This window comes from Laccaria bicolor, genomic scaffold, assembly GCF_000143565.1.
Source record: "Laccaria bicolor S238N-H82 LACBIscaffold_4 genomic scaffold, whole genome shotgun sequence".
Taxonomy (NCBI): Eukaryota; Fungi; Basidiomycota; class Agaricomycetes; order Agaricales; family Hydnangiaceae; genus Laccaria; species Laccaria bicolor.
The window spans coordinates 1,762,882-1,785,037 of NW_001889875.1; the positions used below are offsets into that span (position 1 = coordinate 1,762,882).

Genomic DNA, 22,156 nt, shown 5'->3' on the forward strand with positions numbered 1-22,156 from the left:
CACTAGTATTGATCGAGTACCTTGCCAGCAACACAACACGGCAATCTAGTATTTCCACGGCATTCATCGGTCCGGATCTTTTGTTCTTTAAATAAAAAGCGGGGTATTGCCAACTTTCATCCTGTCATGGCTGCCTCTAGGTCTTCTATTGCTCGTCTTATAAACGCATCTCAGCATACTGCTTGTCCTTGCCATGGCTATAGTCCGGTACTAGCTCACTCCCACTTACAGACCATCAGAAGTTTCGCGACTCCTGTTCAGCGTGTGGAGAAAGAGTACGCCTTTGAGGTTCGCATTTCCGAAGCAATGTATGTACCTCCGTCATTCATTTTGAGGGAGCCAGGTTGCGGCATCAAATTTGAGATTTGGGGATGGCGTCACCGCGGAGGTCGGTATGGACTTGAAGAACATGAACCCCCGCAAGGTAGTGCTCTTCTGTTCCTCCCTTCGCCCCGTCTAACATTGGTGTTATAGGTCGGCGTGTTCACCGATCCCACCGTTGCAAAACTTCTCCCAATGAAGACCGTAATTCAACAGTTTACCCAGCTGCCTACTCTATCTGACGGAGCCCGCACAGACTTTAGATGCACTTGAGGCGCAAACCGACCTTCCTTTCGAGGTATTTGACCAGGTCGTCGCGGAACCAACGGAGGATAGCTGGCGAAAGGCCATTTCGTGGGCACGGGAGCATGACTTTAGTCACTTCCTGGCGTAAGTTTTATTACTTAGTTGACTTTCAGCTCTGATTTTAGAACCACACTTTAGAGTTGGGGGTGGAAGCGTCATTGATACAGCGAAAGCCGCAAACCTGTATGCACCACATCCTTCAAACGTTTCGTTGAGATTGACCTTTGAGTAGATTTACTGTCTACAAGGATTCGGATCTTATGGATTTCATCAACGCACCCATTGGCAGAGGATTACCTATTACCGAGAAGCTCCGTCCCCTGATTGCTATCCCCACGACGGCGGGAACTGGTTCGGAAACTACAGGAACAGCAATTTTAGACATCACTTCTCGCGCGTTCAAGACCGGTATCGCTAACCGTGCCTTAAAGCCGGTCCTTGGAATTGTGGTAGGCAACATATTTGCTCCATTTACCCTCAACCGGAGGATGAATGACTTTCTAGGATACCTACAATACTGAGTCCTGTCCAACGGCGGTTCACATAAGCGCAGGGCTTGACGTTCTGTTCCACAGCCTTGAGAGTTACACTGCTATTCCGTCGGTTGATGATTTGAGTCTTGAAACGTTAAATTAATGCTCATCACACAGCTACACGGAACGCACGCCACGTCCATCTAATCCCATCCTACGACCTGCTTATCAAGGAAGCAATCCTGTTGCAGACATATTTTCTTTATGGGCTCTTGAAACTACTGTCAAGCATCTCCCACGGATCGCTAAAAACCGTGATGATCATGAAGCCCGTCGGCAAATGCTGTATGTCCAAAGCCAAATTTCGCTGAAATGTCGAAGTTATCATTACTTCTAGGCTCGCATCATCATTTGCCGGGATCGGATTTGGAAATGCTGGTGTTCATTTGTGCCATGGGATGAGTTATCCGGTCAGTATTTCATCGATGTTTAAATGTTGACTTGTTGAATCATTTCCCTGCAGATCTCTGGTTTGAATAAAACGGGACCCAAGTACAAGCATCCAGGATATGTTACGGACTTGCCAATTATACCCCACGGCATCAGGTAATGATATATATGTATATGCCTGTCACATCGACTTTCCAGCTAATATTGAACGATTGCAGCGTGGCGCTAACTGGACCTGCAGGCAAATTTATTTTTTGGTAACGTCCAGAACGCGATGTACTAATGGTTCATTATCCAGTCTTCCAGTTCACTGCTCCTTCGTCTCCCGACCGACACCGTCAAGCACTAGCGATTTTCAATTCCACGACCCTGTCTGACCCTTCCGTCTCAAGAATCCCAGACATTGAGCTGAGTGCTTATCTTTACGAGGCCATTGCACGATTCCTTGATGGATTAGGCGTACCTCGCGGGTTGAAGGCGGTTGGGTATGCTCATTGCCCTTGAGACCATTTCAAGTATTTATCTCTGATTTAGGTACAAAGCTGACGATATATCGAGGCTTGTTGAAGGCACTCTACCTCAGCGCCGGGTTTTGGATTTAGCACCTGGCATTGGAGATATCATAGGTTCTGACGGGAGGGAACACTTATCTGGAATTATTGAGAGGTCTATGGAGTATTAAATATCACACGGTATCTACACAAATCTGTCACAGTCTATTCCTGTTTGCGAAATCGTAGAACTGTTCTAAATTTCCTGGAGATGAACGTGATCGGAGCATTAGACCACGTGCTTAAATCAGTGTGTCTCCTCGACGTCCACCCAACGTCTACCAACTTGACGACTTAATGCCTCCTCAACCAGGCATATTCTCCGTCCCTTCAAGCTACAGTGTACCACACAAGTCGTCCAGGGCGGGGAACTACCCCGCAGACGTCTCTGATATGAGTATATATCAACATCATCCCATCGCTGGCCCTAGTTCACGGACACACGGTAAGCCTCACTGTTCATGTTTATACACATACACGGAATGAATGAAAGAAAACAGGCGACGAAGGCAAGAAAGAAAAACGCCGAAAAGAAATTTCTGGTAGAGTTGGTAAAGAGATGATTGATAGAAGGGATGAGTGAGTCTTCCCTTCCCCCACTCCCAACTGGAACTCAAATCCTCACGGAATGCTTCTCGTCACCTACAGCGGCCGCCACTTCACAGAAAGCATCTCAGCACTCCACAGCACGGCCATCCAACTCTCCACACGACCCGAAACGCACCCCCTCTACAAACTCCGCTTGTTCCCCATCTCACTAGAAAGATCAGCGGTGCTCGCGCAGGTCGAGTTGGAGGAGAGGCATGCACTGGAGTGTGTCCAGGTGGCGTATGATGAGGAAAGGGAAAGGGTAGAAGAAGAGTGGAGGAAGGGACGGGAGAGGGTTAGGGAGCGGTTGATTGAGGGGATTGAGGAGAGGCGCAGGAGGGCGAGGGAGGAGAAGGATGGAGAGGGAACGTTGGGCGGTTAGTTCTTCTTTCTCTCTTCCCCCATACACCCACTGACGACCTTGGTTCAATAAATCAGATGCATCGCTAGACGCACACTCCCGCCCACCCATCACCCGCAAACTCCGCAACAAACTCGGAACATCACCCCCACCAACGCCCCTTCCATCTTTCTCAACCGTCAACGGTCCAGGGGGACATGTATCATGCCTCCCCATAACCTCAGGGCCATTCCTAAACCCACACTCCCTCTCCGTGGACGAACTTCCTTCCCCGTTCCCTTTCCCACTGACATCAACAAGTATACCCAACGGGGGTGCCTCTACCGGTGCGTTGGGGGCGGGTATTGGATCGGCTGGGGGACGGAGGAGGCCCAAGGGAGGAGGCGTGCATCAGAGTCAGGTCGTTGGTGGTCTTGGTAAGAGTTTGGTGATTTTTATGCCGCAGAGTATCAAAGAGAGTGAGGTGGATAGTGATCTTGGAGAAATTAGGAGGGGGAATAAGAGGAGAAGGGCCACAGCTGCCTCGCTTGCAAAGTCGAATGCGGCTTGATGTTTGTATTATCAGTCGAATCACTTGGGAGCTAAATTCAATATCTTGTCACTGTAAAATGGCCTCTCAAAAGCAACAACATCTCATGAAATCACGCATACACATATACTACAGTTTTCCTCATTCAAAGTTTTGCAGAAAACCACTTGACAGCACTATCAAACGCACCCTCCTTTGCCTTCTTCGCAACCGGGTCCGTCACATCACCTCGTACAGCGAACCCATGAATCGCTCCCTCGAAGTACTCTCTCTTATACCCTGGCGCAAACTTGTCCTCACCAAGAATGGCATCAGCTTGAGCGGAGGCTTCGGGTGGGAATTGAGAGTCGGTGGTGCATGAATTGATAAGGAGGGGTGCTTTGGATGTGGAAAAGTATTTCTACAACGGTCGTTGAGGATAGATAAATAGGAAACGGACGAAGACACGCACCTCGAGATCGGCGGGGATTTGCAGTAGAGAGGGGTGAGAAATCACAGACGCGCTGATGATGTTCTCGAATGCTAGATCGAACACGTATCGCCCTGCCACCCATTATCATTCATCGTTAAGATATATGAACCTAGGCAAGGACATACCACCAAGGCAGTACCCAGTCGCGCCAAAGGTAGTGACCCCCTCCTTCTTGAGCACGTTGATGACCTTGTCGAGGGGAGGTCGGGTGTGGGCTTCTGTGTGGTTGACAAACCATTTTTGAAAGTCGAAGGATTTCTTTCGGGGTTAAAGGTGTCAGTCCGCTGAGAATGTCGGAGGGAGGGAGTGTACGTACACCGGGATCCATAGCGTCAGCGGGGACGGGATCGCCGTTCAAGTAATCTGGAGCAATTGTCTGTCCAAATTCACCAATCAATACCTGGGAGCGGAAGAGGGAAAAAAGAAAGGCAGACCTTGAACCCACTCCTCGCAAAATCATCAGCGAGCAGCTGGGCATTGACGAGCTGTGGGCCGAATACATCTGCTAGGAAGAGGACGACTTTGTCTTTGGGGTAGTCGATGGTGGGCGTTGCGACGTAGGTGTTCACGCCGCCTATGAGTTCCCATTTACCTGGTTGACAAGATAAGTAAGTCGCCCAATCCCAAGTAGATGAGACTCGCCCTGTGGGGTACCTTCATGCGTGACGCCTGTACATATACGTTAAAGACTCAAATTAATACTGTTAGGGGTAGGCGGGAGGAGAGGACGCGCCTTTGGTACAGTGCTTGCAGAAACTCATCGTGGTGGTCTTGGTGCGATATCTTCCAGCCAAAACTACTCGTGGCGAGTTTATATGAAACTTAGGTAGTCAGCACAGTTTATGTATCCCCTCGGATGCCATTCCTTCACGCGTTCCTAATATTAGACCTCGGATGCCATTCCTTCACGAGTGTTGGCCGGTCTTGCCGATGGGAGCACACAATCGCAGCCTATGGCGAGTTGATCACTTGTTGATAACTCAAGGAAAGGAAGTACATACATTACAGGGTAGCAGGGTCTGATGGCATTGTTGGTGTAAACGACCACTTGGTCCTCTACTTCTTCACTCGCCGTTACCCATCAGTTAGGTCGTTTCGTAATCAGATTCGTATACGATTTGGCGTTCTTTCTTCTCTATTAAGCGGGGTTTAATAACAAACCTTGCGTGTATATGAGGTCATTGCTCACCAAAATTAGCGTTGAAGGCGCTTGAGCCTGGGAAGGGTGTTACTTCAAAATAGATGAAAGCCAAAAGCGTAGGGCAAGGCGGTTGCCACCTCACGGGAGAACAAATGATGTTCTCATCGTATTGGATTCCTCTGTCTCGATTTGGTCTCGATGTTCCGTTGGAGAGTTGGCCATATGTGTCGAACAGCTTGGATAGGACAGGGATCACAGTTGACATGGACATCTGGTCAAAATATGACGCCGTGGCTCAGGCTCCTGGGTGAACCCACAACAACTCCGTGAGCCACATTGCATCCGTTTGCAAGACCAAAGCGACAAGTGAAGGAGAAAGCCGTCAAACGTGTTGAAGGACTGTCTAGCAAAGTTACTTTCTTGAACTCCGACGTATACCAGGAACCAGAAAAGGGATAGCGATTTTTATTGTAGTCGTCGAGTGCTGAGTGCGATGTCTGACGGCGATGCATGTAAGTCGAGGAATGTCGGAAGTGATCGCACGATTCGCAACCAATTTGTAGATCTTAGATCAGATTCCTACTTCCCTGAGATTTCCTTACACCACCGAAGTCATTTCGCAGCAATTTCGCAGTGAACAATGGCGAACAACATATACATCCCAGAATCGCAGGCTTCTAAAGGCAGCCACTCGTCTCGCCGAATCAATCGGAAGTTTTATGTGCTATAAAATGGCCTTGAAAACCCTTGCAAAAGCACCATCATCATAAATTCACCTGTACATATCACATACATACTACAGTTTTCCTCTTTCCTTTTTCCTAACCATTCACTCAAAGCTTCGCACAAAACCACTTGACAGCACTATCAAACGCACCCTCCTTTGCCTTCTTGGCAACCGGGTCCGCCATATCACCCCGTACAGCGAACCCATGAGTCAATCCCTCAAAGTACTCCCGCTTATACCCTGGTGCAAACTTGTCCTCACCAAAGATGGCATCAGCTTGAGCGGAGGCTTCGAGTGGGAATTGGGAGTCGGTGGTGCATGAGTTGATAAGGAGGGGTGATTTGGACGTGGAAAAGTATTTCTACGAGGTTCGGGAGGGTCGTTGAGGGTTGATAAGTAGGAACCGGATGAAGACACGTACCTCGAGATCGGCGGGGATTTGGAGTAGAGATGGGTGAGAAACCACAGACGCGCTGATGATGTTCTCAAATGCTAGATCGAACACGTATCGTCCTGCCACCCATTATTATCCTTAACTTGTGAAGCATATATGAATCTAGGCAAGGACGTACCACCAAAGCAGTAGCCAGTCGCGCCAAACGTAGTGATCCCCTCCTTCTTGAGCGCCTCGATGACCTTGTTAAGGGTGGGTCGGGTGTGGGCTTGTGTGTGGTTAACGAACCATTTTTGGATGTCGAAGGTTTTCTTTTGGTGGTAATGGTGTCAGTACGCGGAGAATGTCGGACGGGTTATAGAAGACGCACACCGGGAGCCATAGCGTCAGCGGGGATGGGATCGCCGTTCAAGTAATCTGGAACGATTGTCTGCCCCCAATTCACTAATCAATACCTGGGGGGGGAGTAAAAAAAGAAAGGCAGACCTTGAACCCATTCCTCGCAAAATCATCAGCGAGCAACTGGGCATTGACGAGCTGTGGGCCAAATACATCTGTCAGGAAGAGGACGACTTTGTCTTTGGGGTAGTCGATGGCGGGCGTTGCGACATAGGTGTTCACGCCGCCTATGAGTTCCCATTTACCTGATTGATAAGATAAGTAAGTAGCCCAATCCTAAGGAGGTGAAACTCGCCCTGTGGGGTGCCTTCATGCGTGACGCCTGTGCATATACGTTAAAGACTCGGATGAATACTGTTAGGGGTAGGCAGGAGGAGAGGACGCGCCTTTGGTACAGTCCTTGCAGAAACTCATGGTGGTGGTCTTGGTGTGATATCTCCCGGCTAAAACTACGCCCGTGGCCGGTTTATATACACTTCCTTCCCTTGAACCACCAACGATGGCTACTAAGCGATCAACTCGCCATAGGCTGCGATTGTGTGCACCCATTAACAGCAGACTGGCCAACATTGTCTAATAGTTACTGATTGTTGGGGACGCGTGAAGGGGTCTAATGGCATTGTTGGTGTAAACGACCACTTGGTCCTCTACTCGATCGTACAAACCTACACTCTCGTTACCTGACATGAGTTACGTCTTTTCGTAATCGGATTCGTATACGATTTGGTGTTCTTTCTCTTCTCTATTCACCGGGGATCGATAAGAAAGAAGTAAACTTTGCGTGTATGAGGTCATTCCTCACCAGAATCAGCGTTCAAGGCGCTTCTGGGAAAGACACCACTTCAAAATAAATGACTGGTAGCCAAAAGCATCCTGAGACACATGGGCACAACATGAATGAACGCCGAGGAGCGAGGAAGGACTTGCCAGTTACCACCTCACGGGATCTCGGTGTTTCTTCAGCCTAAGTTCAAGCAGCTGACCATGCGTCGAACAGCCTGGATAGGACAGAGACCACAGTTGACATCTGCTCAAACTACGACGTGGTAGGACGTGGCCCGTTGGTGAACCCACAACAACTCGATCGGTGAGGACGGTAGTACTGCGTCACAGTGTCAGTTCCGCGTGACACGACGCGATTCTCCGTCACGTGTACCACCAATTGGGCCCAAAGTCCTGGTCTTCCTTATCCTGGTATACCTTATGTGATGGAAAGCCTGGAATCAGAGCTGCAAGCCAACGCAGAAACGTTACAAACATCGACAGCCGTACGGTTACCCAAGCGGCATGGCCTTAGTATGACAGCGGGGGTCAATGGCAAGGCCTTCATGGATTTAGGGGGGAGCCAATTCGAGGTGGGGAGCAGCCAAACATCTTTAGGAACACGGAAGCCGATGACTACCTACACGTCGCGTTCCAAAGGAAAACGGAGTACCCGGGTGGTGGACTCGGATTCATCCAGCCCCGACGAACTTGACTCCTTGTCCCAGTCAGACACTCACTCTCCTAGAAAGAAACCGGTACAGAAGTTTGACGAAGATGTCCAAGCAGAGCCAGTGGGGGATGAGTACGCGACGCGCGCTCAAAAGACATCGGATGCCATCAAGACTCTGCGTTTCCGCAAGACAGGCAAAACGCAGCCTGAAGCGTCGGGTTCCAAAGCTCCGCCCTTAAAAGAGAACGAACCCCGCGCTGTGCAAGACACAGGGACGTTCTCAAAGCGGTCGCTTGCCTCTAAAGCTACGAAACCACTGTTAGACTATTGCGAGACCTCACGGCCACTAGGCGACAAAAGTCCAAACAGGCGGCTTAGTCCACCGCCATCTCATAAGCCGTCTCGTGAAAAACCCAAACCTCGTCCCATTAAGAAGCCTCAAGCAACCACCGTTGATGCCCCGCCGAAGACAACGAAAAAACCGAATGTTCCGAGTACGAAAAAGCCTCATCTTCCGCTTCCAGTCAAACGAGCAACACCACCATCTGAGGCAGAGGAGTCTCGTGCTATGCACTCGGATTCGGGCATCCCTTCGAGAACACGGCTTCCTGAACAATTTCCATTTCTTTCGCCAACCTCCCAACGTACTCCGCGGGCTACGCCTTCGTCGACGATGGCTGCAAAGTTTCCCCTTTCTCCCCCAAAGTCGCGAGTTGAGTTTCCTGTTCCATCACCACTCGCATCGAACGACCGAGGAAAAAAGTTTGCATCGAGCGCGTTTTTAATGCCGTCTCCTCAGTCTTTTGACGCTTCGTCGAAGGGCAAGGGCAAGGCGTTAGTTGTCAGTGCCGAAGATGATGAAGAGGACGAGGATGGAAATTATGGCCGCAAAAGCCAGGCCACCCGACTTGAGCCGTTCCCAATGAATACCCAAATGCTGCGGCGCACTAGTTCTCCGAGTGTCCAATTGTCTCAAGCAGTAAAGAGAAACTCGGATGGTATTCGCAGCGATGGTGCCGCTAAGAAGAGGCGAAAGGATGACGAAGACGACATGTAAGTCCGCTGCCGTGCTTGGTTTGATGTGAATTGACTTATGATTCAGGCTGTCCTCTCCACCTGATGATTATGCATTTGAGGACGGCGACGATACATGTTCAGTCAGCTCTCTTTTTACTTTACATCCTACTGACCAGTCTATTCAGTGTTCATATCCCCATTTGTCGACCCCAAAACCCTCTGTCCCTATTGCGACACTCCTTTGCCGGCATCTCCAACACCCCTCTTAAGAAGTCTCCTCGCAAAAGTATGCAAGAAGTCCTCCCCTGATCCGCGGCCTGCCAATCCATTAGGCCGGAAAGCGCCCTTGGCAACTTTCATCTCCGTTTGCCAACGGCATCGTTTTGAGAGCCAGATTCTCCCGGAAGCTGAACAGAAAGGGTGGCCGAAGACCATTGACTGGGCGAAAGTAGGTGGCCGGGTGGAGGCAATGCGTGATTCCCTGCAAGCCTTGATTAACGACCGTGATGATAATGACGGCGGAGAATTCTTTTGGGCAACTGGAGGTCCTCGATCGAAATGTGTCTTTTGGAGAGATGTGGTGAGCGAGGTGAAACAGAAGGGTTCGAGGGCCGTTGCAGGTGTTCGTGGTCAGTTTTCCAACTTTGAGAAGACGCAGCCTGGCTAGTAAGCATTGATTCACCTACAGCGACATTTGTGCCGCCCTAACTTTACTCCGTAGCTATGGCGAGTTGGGTTCAGTTATCATTCACCAAACGTTGTACAACCTCTTCCCACCATCGGAGCTAGACCCAGACCTCATCTCACCACTCACCTCAAACGAGTTTATTCAACGGGTTCTGGTCCCGGAAGTCGCCGTGAAACTCATCAAGGAGGACCAAAATCTTGAAGGGGACATGGGGACTAATGAAGCCTTGCAAATCCTACGCGAAAGCTCTGCGTATGGCGTCGCGATGTTTCCTGAGGACAGCGGAGAATCGGCTGCTGTAGGACCAAGCCGTGGTTCCCGTGGGCAGAGGAGAGAGGACGAGATGGGTGCGGGTGATCTTATAGTCATGGAACGCGCTCGGAAGCGGCGGAAGGAGTTGGAAGAGGAAGACGAGGAGGAGGAGGAGCAGGATCAGAGGAGAATAGAAAGTCGTGGAAGGAGGACCCGGAAAGGGAAAGCCAAGGAAACGATACAGGAAGAGGATAGTGGTTTGGATGTTGTGTTTGTGCCTCAAAAGCCCAAACCGAGACCGAGGCCCATCAATAAATTCTCAAGCAGTGGTAATGCATTGGCTAATGCTGATGTGGAAGATGAAGTGGTCGTATCAGAGAGGGAAGCAAAGACCGCTAAGCGGAAGACGAGCAATGCCACTCTGATGGACAACGGGGATGTTAAGTCTCAGCGACCAAAGCGACCGACGGCCAAGAAGTTTCCATTCGACGTTGACTCTGCCGCTGATTCAACAGATACTGACTCCTCTTCACGGCCTAACCCTACACCCCGATATCGTTCCCTCTCTGCCAGTGAAACGGGAAATCAAAGTGTTCGCGCCTCACCTATGAGCTCACCTCCACTTGCTCTCAAGAACAGGCCTCAAACAAGGACAAGGAAAGGATCTTCGTCCGAAGTGAACCTCTACTCAACCAGCGGATCCGAAGATGACCACTCTGACGCCAGCAGGATGAGGAAGGGCCGTAAAATCAAAAAGGTTGAGTCCTTCATGGACATTGCGGTCGACAGCCTCGAAATCAAGGATGACAACGATATTCAAGACGATCATTACATTAAGACACCCGTCGCCAATCGACAGAGTACTATCGAGTTCATTGACGATGATACACCCAAACCTGCGCGTTCTCCTCCTTCACGAGTGCCACCCGCCGTCCCGGCGGCATCCGAGTCCTCTACGGTGAAGCCTTTGGAATGGGCTCGACTCCGAAGGCAGGGAAAGCAAGTCAAGGACCTCGCTCGAGAGTAAGTGATCTTTATGACCAACTTGCTCTGCACTTCCTGAGCATCAACGGGCCCAACGAGGACATGGATAACACCATCTTTCTTTGTCTGTAGGCCTCTTTGTAAAGCAAGTTTAAAACCTCCCTGGGTTCGTAGCATGCTTGATGCCCCACGGGGCTCAGACGAAAGCTTCACAAGCACTCAAACCCCAACGCCTCTTGTTGAGCGGGATTTCGGTTGGCTGTTGAACGATAGCTCCCAGTCATCATCAGGCAGTCGGTGAATGACGATTAGGCACAGATATAGACTTCGCATAATTGGCAGCATAGATTATTTAACTAGAGCGTTATAGATTATATCACAAAACATTTAGTCTACTGATAAGCTTTCCGAATTCGCGATTGAGGTGATGAGCTCAACAAGAGCTGATCGATGACCGATGGTCGCGGACTCGAGAAATTACAGAAACGGATGATGATATGTCTTCCATTGGTTTTGCCTAGCGGGTACCATGCGTCCTGGGGATTGAAAGAGCTGTATACGTGCATAGTGGCCACGAAAGATAGAGCTTTACATCTGGCTGGAATAAGATGAAAAGCTTGACGTAGGGTGCGTTGTGGATGGACAGAAATTGTACCCCAAGAGAAGGAGATATATCCGAGCAGGGTTGGGAGCAAAACAACTTGTGAAATTGAAGTAGGAGCGAAAGGGACGAGAAAAAGTTCATTTTCAGGTTCTGAGGTCAATTAACCATCAACAAAGACGCGGCAACGACAATTTATATACATCAGCTTTCTTTTGGGGTCCACGTTGACAGTAGAATTTGTGAGCCGAAGTTCAGATGGTGCTGGATGCCTATCTGATATCCTTGCAAACTCCATAGGTTGTCCGGAGCGCCTGGGATACGATACTCTCGTTCTCAAGGCTACGGCGCATCTTTGCCGGGAAGTTGGCAGTCATGCTGGAGTCGAACACTCCAGGTGCAATGATAACAACACGAATCGCGTGTGGGGCGAGGTCGCGCGCCATCGGGAGCGTCATGAACCGGAGAGCTCCTTTCGTGGCAGAGTAAGCCGTTTGACCTCGCTGACCCTCGGACTCCGGACGGGTCGTCAACGTCGGGCCATTAACGAGCGGAGATCTGACACAACAGCAGCACTTGCAACGGATATAACGACACCTCCTTCCACATCGCTTCCTTCATTGAAAGAAACCTTGACGAGGTGTTTCAGAGCAAGACGTGACAGGTTATACGACCCAGTGAGGTTCACGTCAATAGCAAAACTCCAAAGATCGAGAAGTGAGGCCCGTGTGCATTGATTATTTTTGCTGCTGTGCCTACTCCTGCACAATCGATTACACCACCAAGAACGGCTCCCGTATCTTTCGTCCACTCGACAGTGCCATCAATTTTGGCAACGTCGGTAATGTCGGTTTTGAAGTACTTGACCAGACTGGAAGAAACTGAATCCGTAGGAGGAGCATGCCTTCTGAGAGACAGGTGCGATTCTCGATTACATAATGCTATATGGCGTGGGAGTAGCTTTATAGTTATGAGAAATAAGGTTTTCAAACCGGTCACACACCTTTGAGTGAAGTGATTGTAAAGTAGAAACGCTCTCCTCAAGGTATGTTCATTATTCGTCGCTCCCCTTTGAGTTGGCTGCTAATGACACGTTTTTTTGTTTAGACACCATCAATATGCCTGGAAAAGTCAAGGCCTACGAGCTCCAATCCAAGTAGGCAGCGAGCGGCCTCAGTGTTGAAACGTATTGCTGATCGAGAGGGTTTAGGTCAAAGAACGACTTGTCAAAACAACTTTTGGAGCTGAAGAATGAGCTCCTCGCTCTGCGGGTACAGAAGATTGCAGGAGGGTCCGCGTCCAAGCTGACGAAGATGTGCGTTATAAAAGGATATTCTATTCTGCGCATTTAAACCTAAGATTTTGCAGCTCTGCCGTCCGCAAATCGATCGCACGCGTGCTGACAGTGATGAACCAGAAGGCTCGCCAAAATCTCCGCGAATACTACAAGGACAAGAAGTACCTTCCTCTTGACCTCCGGCCAAAGAAGACACGCGCAATTAGACGGCGAATGACAAAGGTCGGTCGGTTAGACGTGGCCATAATTACTTTGACTGATGGTTTATTTTATTCCAGCACGAATCATCGCTTAAGACACTAAAGCAGCGAAAGAAGGATTTAAATTTCCCCATCAGAAAGTACGCAGTGCGGGCTTGAGTGATATGTTGACGTGCTATGCTTTATGTAAAAGGCAATTACGTAATATGCTTGGCGTGCGATGAAACATTTACCTTTGAGCACTTGAGGCTTATCTAAGCTTACTTAGTGACGTCCTGCGACGTCTTGTCGTCGTCGTCTTCGTCCTTCCTTCATTGATTGAAGCGGCCAGCAGGGCTTATCATGGCAAGTTACTTGACTTCCATTCTCATCGCAATCCTCACAATTATTATATGTTCAGCCAAGGTCTTTAACCCACTCCCCATCGACTTCCCCAAGAGCAGAGCAGAAACCTTCGCCTCGAGGGCCTTACCCCGTCCCCAGCAGCAATCCTGCCAGTCAATACACACTCCTTGAGAAATTAGGGACAGGCAGTTTTGGGACTGTCTACAAGGCGATTCATAACGACACCAAGCAAATAGTTGCAATCAAGCAGATAGGTTCGTCTTTTTGGATTCGGGGCAACCAATCTCTTGATGTTTTGTAGACTTGGAAGATTCTGATGACGATATTTCGGAAATCCAGCAAGAAATTGCCAGCCTTGCCCAATGTGATTCGGAATACGTTACGCGCTATTACGGCTCCTTTGTCGTTTCTTACAAGCTTTGGATCGTGATGGAGTATCTGGCAGGCGGCTCTTGTTTAGATCTTCTGAAACCTGGCGTGTTTACGGAGGACCATATTGCCGTTATCTGTCGGGAGCTGCTTCTTGGTCTTGACTATTTACACACAGAAGGCACTATTCATCGAGACATCAAGGCAGCCAACGTCCTCCTCTCGTCTTCTGGGAAAGTGAAACTAGCCGATTTTGGAGTAGCTGCACAATTGACAAATACCCTTCGTCATACGTTTGTTGGAACACCCTTTTGGATGGCGCCAGAGGTCATCCGTCAAGCAGGTTACGATGCAAAGGCGGATTTGTGGAGTCTAGGAATTACGGCCATCGAAATGGCAAAGGGGGAGCCACCCTTGGCGGAATACCATCCTATGCGCGTACTCTTTTTGATTCCCAAAGCAAAACCCCCAGTTTTGGAAGGCTTATTTTCTGCAACATTCAAGGACTTTGTTGCACAATGCTTGACAAAGGACCCCAAGACGGTTAGTTACTTGCCTTCTTTGCTGTTGGTAGATCTTATTAGCATGTAGCGGCCGTCGGCTAATGAACTACTTGAACATCGTTTCATACGCAATGCCAAGAAGACTTCACACCTGACCGAACTCATTGAGCGGTATCAAGATTATCGTGCTCGTACTCCTGCAAAAGGACAAGCCCATCACCCCAGCGTACGGAATACCCTCACGTGGGACGCTAATGACACTATGCGCAGCGATTGGAATTTCGATACCGTCAAATCGGTCGCTGCGCTGGGCGCATTCCGCGGAACGGCCAATGAGCTCCTTATGCCTTCCAGAATGATTCCAGAAAGTGATAACGAGGAGATCCAAAGCGAAATCTGTAATTCAATAGACACAGGTGCTGCTACCAAAGGAAGTGACCCTATTCTCAGCTCAGCGGACGAAACAGCTCCACGCTCCACGGTTATCATTAAGCCTCAACCTCTGCCAGGAACGGAAGCTCAACCACCGACAGCTGGTGACGACCCACCCTCTGGTACGTGAATCTGTCCACTCTTTACGTTCTTCTAAATTCCCTATTTCTAGGCGCACCTCCAGCCTATTCTGGCTCCATTCGAGGCACGCGCCGGTCATCATATAGCGAACGAACATCTTTGAATGGGTCGGGAACAGTCGTTAGGGAGGCGGATCTTGGAACAGGTGTTGACACTATTCGGCCAATCAAGAAGGTTGACCCTGTCGGGTCTTTGCGCCTATCGGCGGAATTTGTAGGCAGTATGAAAAGAGAGGGGAATGGCTCCTCCTTTTCACGAGCGCCGTCATCCCATCGGCGCACGGTGAGTGAAACTTCCAAGGCTGGGCGGGCCATGGTGGACGAAGTTGTAATTCCGATCTTACAAACGGTGGGTCTGGACTGGTCACTTTCCTATTCATATCTCATAAAACATTGCAGGCTATTCGAGATGATATGGACGCCCGGGAGATCGAATCCCTCAGTATGTTGTTGAGAGGGTTCGCTGAGCTCAAGGAGGCAAACGCGGAGCTAACTTATACCCTTATCCTTGATATTCTGCAAGGGATCAATGAGTGGGTTTTTCCATCGAATTACAATACCGTTGCCTGACACATTAACCCCCAAGCAACGCTTCTGTCAAAAATCATGTTCAAACGTCCCGTATTTTGTTCCCACACAAACGGATAATCAGGAAAAGCGAGATGACTGCCAAAGGCTTGGTAGTCACTGAAGAGCAGGAGGAGATATCTGGTTTGCCATCTCCGTCAACGTCCATATTACCAACTTCAGCAGCAACTCCGATTCCGGATTCGCCACCCCGTAGGTCACCAATATCAGAGCTCCTTTACCTGCGGTGGCTTGAAGGTTTGAAGCTCAAATGGCCCAGTATGCTGTCAACTTGATACCACCTTGCCTCGCCCCGATAATATTTTTACGTTTTCTTTCTGAAGGATATTAATGTAATGCTAGTTAGTTTATGACTCCACGCACTCACGATACTCATGACAGGATACTCATGACTTGCAATGTAACATTTATTACAATCACAAAGTACACGCTTGAAGTGATTTTACATCCACAACGAATGCTCGTACATATAGGCAGGGGAAACGCTTAAAGCAATATCGTAATATCGTAAATGGTATCGTCCGATGAAGCAAATCTCGTAGCGCTGTCCTATCTACAAATAGTAAAGTCATGTGCTCCTTCCGAAATCCACAAGGAAAGCAAGTGTCCGAAGAAAGTGTCCAAAACATTAAAATCCGCCAAGAGTCCAATTGTGTCTGTCTTGTGAAGTTGGATATTATAAGAAGGTATCGTCAAAGTCCGGTATGAATGGGAGGTCTCGCAGTCAGGTTATAGTCTACGCCGAGTGAGTAGCAAGAATGGCAATCAGAAGGCATGGTAGCTGCCAAATGTAAGGACGGTGCTGGATGGATATCGCGGAGCTGTGCGCCGGGGTTGGCGTTGGTGTTGCTACCACGAAACTGGTAGAAGTGGCACTGTACAGACTGATATGGTTAATATCCAACGGAAAGATGGAAAATAAATGCTAACGTTTGCGAAGTCGACAACGTTGAACGACTGGCTGAAAGCGTTGTTGTATTTTGTGCAACCAGAACCCCCGCAGGCACAACATCATTTGACGAAGAGCCCTGGGCATTTTGATAGGATCGGCCACCATACAACTGTGCTAATGACTGTAAACTCCAGCCGTTGCCTTTGATGAGGGGATAGGCAGCAATAAACGCAGACACGGATTGAGGAGTGAGCTCGTGCTCCAGAATCATCAGTCCTGGGGATTTGGGTCCTAGATGGTGGTCGGTTGCCATTCGGAAGAATAAATGGTATGAATTTACCAGTTAAGAACCGCTGCATACTAGATTGAACAGCCTGTGGAGTCGTTCCGCCCGTTGTAAGGCTCCAGTCCCCAGTGCTAGAGAAGAAGAGAGGTGAATGCGAACTTCAACCAACCTTTGACAGTACGCTTACTCTTGATTCCAAATGACAGTGTCCATGCCGAATACCTTTTCATTTCAGAAAGACCCATGGGGGTGCACCAAAAAATAAGCTCACCTCCTTTGCAATTGCCCTGACCCGATTATCAGAATCACCATAAGGGGGTCTCCAGTATTTCGGCACTCGACCACCAGTGGAATTGTGAATGAGCTGTATTGTCCACCCGAGCTGTTTAACGATGATCGATCAGATTGCATATTAGTATAATAAAATAGACACACCTGGCCAAGGACATCGAGATTATTCAAGGTAGTCATGTAAGGATGTGTCCAGGTATGAACGCCTATATCATGCGAACTACTGAAGGCAGCGAGGAACTGTTGCGGATTATTGATGATGTTGATACCAATCATAAAATGCGTCGTTGTCTCGTTATTAGAGTTAAAAAATTGAACAAGCTGAGTAGTCGGCTGGGAAAGTTGGTTAGATTGATGCTTATCAGTCAGAATTGGTCTCTCACAGGCAGAGGGCCATCATCAAATGAACTAGCAAAAACACCTGTCGGAGCATCCCAAAGGTCGGCGGGGTTCCTGCACTTGTACGTGGCTGAGCAAACTTCTGGACCACTTGGGTTGACACCAGGGGGATACACAGGATTGACCCCTGGTGTGTTTGATGACTGAGGTATATTTGGAATTTTCCCTGCGGCGACTGCAGCATTGAGAGCGCTAACCCATTCGGCAGGTAACGCGCTTGGGTTCGGAGAGGACTGGGGAAATGAACTTGACCAGGCTAAAAGGGATATGAAAACAGGATAACATGCAGCAATACAAAGACGCACTCGAAGAGCCAACCGGCGCGTAAGTAACACCGTCGTTAGTAGCGCGTCTGAACAGAGCATTAACTGGGTGATCCTCTGTGTGATACCAAAGACCAGGAAGAGGGGGATTGATATCGTGAGGGTGGTCGTTATAGGCTCCTGACGTCGGATTAGGGATGGCAACTGCCCGACAGATGGGCAATGCCACAAGTTGGAGAGCAGCCCACACGAGAAGCATATTGGAAGAAATAAGGCGAGACAAGGCAAGGCAGCTGAGGAACGCGACGAGCAGCCTGGCCTTGAGCACGCGAGAGACGACGAAGAGAAAGGACAGAAGAAGCTCAATTTTTGATGCTGCATTTTTGACCCTGAACGCAAACCATCAAATTTGGGCGAATAATAGAATATGTGTTACGTAACGATCGTACGTAATGCCAAAACACCTCCCTTCAATTGGGCAACCTTGCGTACCATCGCAGAAAATCCAGTCTTTTTGTCACCATCCGTCAGATATGGTGTAAAGTGCTGGATGCAATCTCGTGTAGTGGCGTTTGGCGTATTTTTCAACCATTCCACCAGCATCATTTCCAGTTCTGCCGGGGAAACCGGGACTGGGACTGTCCCGGGTGGTTGTCCCTTTCGCTTCTTTGGCTTGGGCGGCGGAACACTGTTTGGCGAGGCTACAGTCGAGTTCAAAGAATCATCGGCCTTCCGTTTCTTCTGGTTACCGTTGATACTATCCAACCGTGCGGGACTAGTTGCTCGGCTACCTGCCACAGGACTGTTTGCTCGACTTCCAAGGGGACTATTACCGCCACTAGCACTGCCAACAGGTCTGGGCTTGGGTACCTTGGGACTTGTAGCACGCTTGGCCACCATAGTGTGGCCGCCAAGTCCAGGGGAATTAGATGGGGATGTAGCTCGTGAACCAGGTTTGGATATTGCATTAGGGCGGTTTGGATGTAGTTTGGGCGTATTGGGTCTGGAATCCGCTTGTTGTTGCTGGATTGCAGGTCCAGTTGGAACCGGAAGTTCCTCTTCTTCTTCTTCTTCCTCCTCCTGGAACCCCAATATTAGTGTATTGTGCACATCTTACGAAGACGGGATGGACGTACTGAACTCGCGTACGGGTTCTCGTCCTCGTCAGACTCGTATGCCTCATTGCCTTCTCTATTACGGATCATCTTTTGCATCGCCTTCGCTTGTTTGCTTTTCGTGGGTTCTTCTTTCTCGTCCGAGTCATCTACCCCGGTATCCCGTTGCTTATTAGCAGCCTTATACTCTCGTTTGAGTCGTTCCTGTATGTATCGAATGAGCATAAGTTAAGGAACCCCGCACAAAGGGAAACCATACATACCTCCAGTTCCTTTGCTTCTTCATCATTTTCATCCAAATCCATCTTCTCTTCGTCATCTGCAAAGTCTTCCTCGTAGACTTGTTCATCCAAGTCGCCTTCCTCTCCGAGTTCTTTTTCTCTCCGACTCTGAGCTCCATCATCCTCATCATCAAATAAACCGTTCATCCCGCTATCGACCGCTTTCAATTTCCGCCCCCCTGGTCCTAAACTTTGCCCCTCGCCGGCAACAACAGGATTAGCTTCCGCTTTGAACATGGCTGCAGTCGCAGCGGACGGACCCTTTCCGCCGTTCCGACTGGCTAGCCACGCTTGCGGGTCTCGCTTCTGACTAAGAGTATACTGCACGGAAGCAGAGAAATATGAGTGGGTTTAATCGTTATGCCTCCACTTGTACATACTAGTGACTCCACTTTAGCAGTGTCCGTCGGAAGATCGTGTTTGAGTCGCTTTTGGAATTTATACCAACGATGGGCAGGCACGAACTTGAATACGTCGTTTGCGGCGGGCATGAAAAAAGCATGGGTCTCGGACTTGGATGCGTCCTCCATCTGGCCAATCCAAAGCTCGTTGTGCATCGATGACGAATCCTCCATCACCCATGGGTACCTTTCCTCCCGGCGCAGCTGCCTCACCTCCTCGGGGACATAGAACACCTGCCTCGTCTTCTTTTGAAATCGTTTCTTTCCGTTTGCGACCCCTTTTCCTTTGTCTTTGTCTTTGCCTTTTCCTATACCCAAACTGTCATCTCGGTTATTTATCGGCCGCCCATCAACGTCGACCATAACCATCTTCCCGTCAGCGCCAACTACAGGCTTCCCATCTGGCCCAAGCATTGGCCCCACAGCTTCTGGCGCACCGTTCGTTACTCCCTCGTCACGCCGTAAGTCCTTTCTGTTTAATTTGATGGGCGCTGTCCACTTGGATATCTCTACGGGTTTGCGAGAGTCAAACTTCATGACATCGTATTTCCAGCCATTAAGGGCGGAAGACAGTAGTCTGAAATCTTGAAAAGGCCCATCGGGAAGTTTCAACTCATCTTCGTCCTCTTCCGGGAAAGATTTGGGACGAGAATTTGAGGGTACGGGCTTCGGTGTTGATGATTTTTCTTGTTTAGGGCCTTTCTTTGGATGGAATAGCATTGAGAGCGACGGCTGTGCTTTGGGGGCCATGGCCAATAAGCTAGTCAAGAAAAATTACGAAGAGACAGCCGAATAGTAGGGGATATAGGTAAGGGAGAAGAGAGGATAACTGCAAGATAACCGAGTTTGTGGTTTGGGATGAGTGGCGCGCCACTCCAGCAGCCGGCGAAGCCCCCAATAATTAACACGGACAAACAAAACGCGAGTTGCAAGCAAACATGAAACCAATTAATTATTTACATCCCAACTCGAAATGTTCATAGCAAAGAAAACAAAATCCCTATTGATACATACCGAAAATATCCGCCATTCCATTATCATGAAGTGGCGCCTCCATCAGGTCGATGAACGTTGCCATTTTGAGATGGTGAATGGTTGATACCAGGAGAGTAAACGTTTTGAGAAGATTCGGGGCGATGTCCCGGATGATGGGGGGGACCTGGGGGATGCTGTTGCATGACACCCGATGGGGCGTGGGGAAATTGCCCCGCCATGGGGGGGACTTGCCCGTACGCGACTGGGTGCGATTGCGGCCCACTAGGAGGGAAAGCCTGCATTCCTCCTTGGCGCAATGTTTCCACCTCTCGTCTTAATAGTTCCACCTCTTGCACCATGTGCTGATGACTTTGCTTCAGATGCGAAACAAATTCGATGGCTGAAAAAGAGTCGATTCAGCGACGTTTATATAGAATTGGCTTGTAATAAAAACCTTTTGTCAAAATTTCCCATTTGCTTGCTTTCATGCCACGGTCAGCTGGTAATTGGTCCCGCAAATCGTCAAAAAGCTCTTTCATCTCTTTCCGCCGCTTCCTCTCTGCGAGCTTGTGTGATACACGAAGTTCAGGGGAGCGAGAATATGGAGTTGCGCCATCTTTCGCAGATTTGCTAGACGCGTTGGGTGAAGGAGCACTAACAAGGTCTTCCTGCCCCGATGAAGGTCCAGAGCCTGTGTTTTGACGTGAGGGAGGGCGGGACCTGGAGCGCAATATTCTGGTCGGTCCAGAATGTGTAAGCGTATCGGGAACGGACATCCGCCGATCAGGAGGATAATTCATGGAAGGGACAATGTTCATGTGAGTACTTGAATCAAAAGGACGCGAACTCATGTTAGAATCCCCGTCGCTCTGCATTGATGGAGTTTCTTGGTCTGCAGGCTGTGAATTGACTGGCCACGAGAAGGAAGTCATACTTTGGGGAAGGCGACTATGCGATGAATCACCGGGATTGAAGCCTGGGTTGTAGGGAGACATGCTTGAAACGTTGGGAAACACGGAAGGAGCCGAGTCCCGTCTCTCGTTCACAAACCACTGCGCCGCTCGGGAATCTACCGAGTTGCGACGATCATTTAAACTCAGCTGGGATATTCGTTGGGTGTCGATAGCAGAGCCGCGTCGTTTAGGCGCAGGCGCGTCTGCGTCCATATCCATTCCACTGGGTACGCCGGGACCAACTAGTTGAGGATCTATATCCTCACCAACTGGGGCAAATACACTTCGATCCACAGACATCTTTCTCTTGGTCCCATGTGCTGTCGACGATAGGTGAGGAAGGGTGATGGGGTTTTGGCCGACAGCGATTGAATGTCTGCGCATGTTAAAATCAAAAGATTGATGTTCGCGAACGCCTCGACGACTTGTGGGATTATGTCTATCATGGTCAACATTCAGATGAGATGGTTCCTTGGAGTTTGAAGAGGCTGAGGGGATGTCAGCATTGGTTACAAAGGACGTGAATGTAACGCAATACCTGACATATTACGAGATTGTTCTTGTGAATCATGAGACAAGGAAGAGGGGGGTCGGTGGTCCGAAGACGGAGAATGCAATAGCTTGCGTAGGTGTGAATTGTGATCGGAAGAGGGCAACGTGGCGTCTCCAAACACGTATGGGGAGGACGGACGGGGGTCAGAGGAACGCGATTCAGCCATGTGGCTTTTGAGGGTTGA

General features: G+C 49.4%; 11 protein-coding genes across 11 annotated transcripts; 5 read left to right on the forward strand and 6 right to left on the reverse strand.

The window, feature by feature from the left end:
- Positions 1–126: 126 nt before the first annotated feature.
- LACBIDRAFT_311781 (iron-containing alcohol dehydrogenase 1) lies at positions 127–2,232 on the forward strand (the record flags this gene model as incomplete). Its single annotated transcript, XM_001876637.1, has 13 exons — positions 127–288; positions 344–424; positions 475–525; positions 578–711; positions 766–810; positions 860–1,076; positions 1,132–1,226; positions 1,278–1,445; positions 1,498–1,570; positions 1,624–1,706; positions 1,769–1,791; positions 1,849–2,035; positions 2,085–2,232. The coding sequence occupies 13 exons, from the start codon at positions 127–129 to the stop codon at positions 2,230–2,232; spliced, it is 1,467 nt and encodes a 488-aa protein (XP_001876672.1).
- A 166-nt stretch (positions 2,233–2,398) lies between these two features.
- On the forward strand, positions 2,399–3,600 carry LACBIDRAFT_311782 (centrosomal protein ATPase; the record flags this gene model as incomplete). The annotated part of the gene is made up of 4 exons (XM_001876638.1): positions 2,399–2,546; positions 2,602–2,680; positions 2,750–3,066; positions 3,128–3,600. 4 exons carry the CDS (start codon positions 2,399–2,401, stop codon positions 3,598–3,600), a joined length of 1,017 nt encoding a protein of 338 aa, XP_001876673.1.
- Positions 3,601–3,724: 124 nt separating this feature from the next.
- LACBIDRAFT_311783 (chlorocatechol-degradation protein) lies at positions 3,725–4,812 on the reverse strand (the record flags this gene model as incomplete). Its single annotated transcript, XM_001877083.1, has 7 exons — positions 3,725–3,979; positions 4,031–4,122; positions 4,177–4,309; positions 4,368–4,427; positions 4,486–4,643; positions 4,694–4,720; positions 4,785–4,812. The coding sequence occupies 7 exons, from the start codon at positions 4,810–4,812 to the stop codon at positions 3,725–3,727; spliced, it is 753 nt and encodes a 250-aa protein (XP_001877118.1).
- LACBIDRAFT_311784 (laccaria-specific protein) lies at positions 4,791–5,645 on the reverse strand. Its single transcript, XM_001877084.1, has 3 exons — positions 5,241–5,645; positions 5,053–5,186; positions 4,791–5,002 (listed from the first exon to the last, which is right to left on the reverse strand). The coding sequence occupies exons 1-2, from the start codon at positions 5,461–5,463 to the stop codon at positions 5,137–5,139; spliced, it is 273 nt and encodes a 90-aa protein (XP_001877119.1). The 5' UTR covers positions 5,464–5,645; the 3' UTR covers positions 4,791–5,002; positions 5,053–5,136.
- A 298-nt stretch (positions 5,646–5,943) lies between these two features.
- Positions 5,944–7,144, reverse strand: LACBIDRAFT_192531 (dienelactone hydrolase endo-1,3,1,4-beta-D-glucanase). The gene is made up of 7 exons (XM_001877085.1): positions 7,099–7,144; positions 7,008–7,034; positions 6,800–6,957; positions 6,684–6,743; positions 6,492–6,624; positions 6,341–6,432; positions 5,944–6,280 (listed from the first exon to the last, which is right to left on the reverse strand). The coding sequence occupies exons 1-7, from the start codon at positions 7,124–7,126 to the stop codon at positions 6,026–6,028; spliced, it is 753 nt and encodes a 250-aa protein (XP_001877120.1). The 5' UTR covers positions 7,127–7,144; the 3' UTR covers positions 5,944–6,025.
- A 461-nt stretch (positions 7,145–7,605) lies between these two features.
- LACBIDRAFT_323636 (uncharacterized protein) lies at positions 7,606–11,389 on the forward strand (the record flags this gene model as incomplete). Its single annotated transcript, XM_001876639.1, has 6 exons — positions 7,606–7,663; positions 7,826–9,200; positions 9,250–9,299; positions 9,350–9,830; positions 9,886–11,127; positions 11,221–11,389. 6 exons carry the CDS (start codon positions 7,606–7,608, stop codon positions 11,387–11,389), a joined length of 3,375 nt encoding a protein of 1,124 aa, XP_001876674.1.
- Positions 11,390–12,696: 1,307 nt separating this feature from the next.
- Positions 12,697–13,412, forward strand: LACBIDRAFT_188803 (60S ribosomal protein L35). The gene is made up of 5 exons (XM_001876640.1): positions 12,697–12,734; positions 12,797–12,845; positions 12,900–13,004; positions 13,058–13,208; positions 13,265–13,412. Exons 2-5 carry the CDS (start codon positions 12,808–12,810, stop codon positions 13,343–13,345), a joined length of 375 nt encoding a protein of 124 aa, XP_001876675.1. The 5' UTR covers positions 12,697–12,734; positions 12,797–12,807; the 3' UTR covers positions 13,346–13,412.
- A 116-nt stretch (positions 13,413–13,528) lies between these two features.
- On the forward strand, positions 13,529–15,986 carry LACBIDRAFT_382862 (Ste20-like serine/threonine kinase; the record flags this gene model as incomplete). The annotated part of the gene is made up of 7 exons (XM_001876641.1): positions 13,529–13,531; positions 13,587–13,785; positions 13,833–14,443; positions 14,492–14,957; positions 15,008–15,324; positions 15,375–15,508; positions 15,562–15,986. 7 exons carry the CDS (start codon positions 13,529–13,531, stop codon positions 15,836–15,838), a joined length of 2,007 nt encoding a protein of 668 aa, XP_001876676.1. The 3' UTR covers positions 15,839–15,986.
- A 313-nt stretch (positions 15,987–16,299) lies between these two features.
- LACBIDRAFT_311791 (carbohydrate esterase family 4 protein) lies at positions 16,300–17,953 on the reverse strand (the record flags this gene model as incomplete). The annotated part of the gene is made up of 8 exons (XM_001877086.1): positions 16,300–16,438; positions 16,494–16,746; positions 16,796–16,872; positions 16,929–16,963; positions 17,013–17,123; positions 17,177–17,365; positions 17,416–17,687; positions 17,737–17,953. 8 exons carry the CDS (start codon positions 17,951–17,953, stop codon positions 16,300–16,302), a joined length of 1,293 nt encoding a protein of 430 aa, XP_001877121.1.
- Positions 17,954–18,126: 173 nt separating this feature from the next.
- Positions 18,127–20,241, reverse strand: LACBIDRAFT_311792 (transcription initiation factor; the record flags this gene model as incomplete). Its single annotated transcript, XM_001877087.1, has 4 exons — positions 18,127–18,774; positions 18,831–19,013; positions 19,073–19,411; positions 19,471–20,241. The coding sequence occupies 4 exons, from the start codon at positions 20,239–20,241 to the stop codon at positions 18,127–18,129; spliced, it is 1,941 nt and encodes a 646-aa protein (XP_001877122.1).
- A 287-nt stretch (positions 20,242–20,528) lies between these two features.
- Positions 20,529–22,138, reverse strand: LACBIDRAFT_311793 (uncharacterized protein; the record flags this gene model as incomplete). Its single annotated transcript, XM_001877088.1, has 3 exons — positions 20,529–20,866; positions 20,921–21,907; positions 21,958–22,138. 3 exons carry the CDS (start codon positions 22,136–22,138, stop codon positions 20,529–20,531), a joined length of 1,506 nt encoding a protein of 501 aa, XP_001877123.1.
- Positions 22,139–22,156: the final 18 nt, after the last annotated feature.

Excerpts from the sequence above, each read along its gene's own strand:
- LACBIDRAFT_311784 (XM_001877084.1), bottom strand. The coding sequence starts at position 5,463 with ATGTCCATGTCAACTGTGATCCCTGTCCTATCCAAGCTGTTCGACACA. Across the intron at positions 5,187-5,240 it reads CGCCTTCAACGCTAATTTTG|AGAAGAAAGAACGCCAAATC; the intron begins GTGAGCAATGAC and ends CCCGCTTAATAG.
- LACBIDRAFT_192531 (XM_001877085.1), bottom strand. The coding sequence starts at position 7,126 with ATGAGTTTCTGCAAGGACTGTACCAAAG. Across the intron at positions 6,625-6,683 it reads CTGACGCTATGGCTCCCGGT|AAAACCTTCGACATCCAAAA; the intron begins GTGCGTCTTCTA and ends TACCACCAAAAG. Across the intron at positions 6,433-6,491 it reads GACTGGCTACTGCTTTGGTG|GACGATACGTGTTCGATCTA; the intron begins GTACGTCCTTGC and ends AATGGGTGGCAG.
- LACBIDRAFT_188803 (XM_001876640.1), top strand. The coding sequence starts at position 12,808 with ATGCCTGGAAAAGTCAAGGCCTACGAGCTCCAATCCAA. Across the intron at positions 12,846-12,899 it reads GCCTACGAGCTCCAATCCAA|GTCAAAGAACGACTTGTCAA; the intron begins GTAGGCAGCGAG and ends GAGAGGGTTTAG. Across the intron at positions 13,005-13,057 it reads GCGTCCAAGCTGACGAAGAT|CTCTGCCGTCCGCAAATCGA; the intron begins GTGCGTTATAAA and ends AAGATTTTGCAG.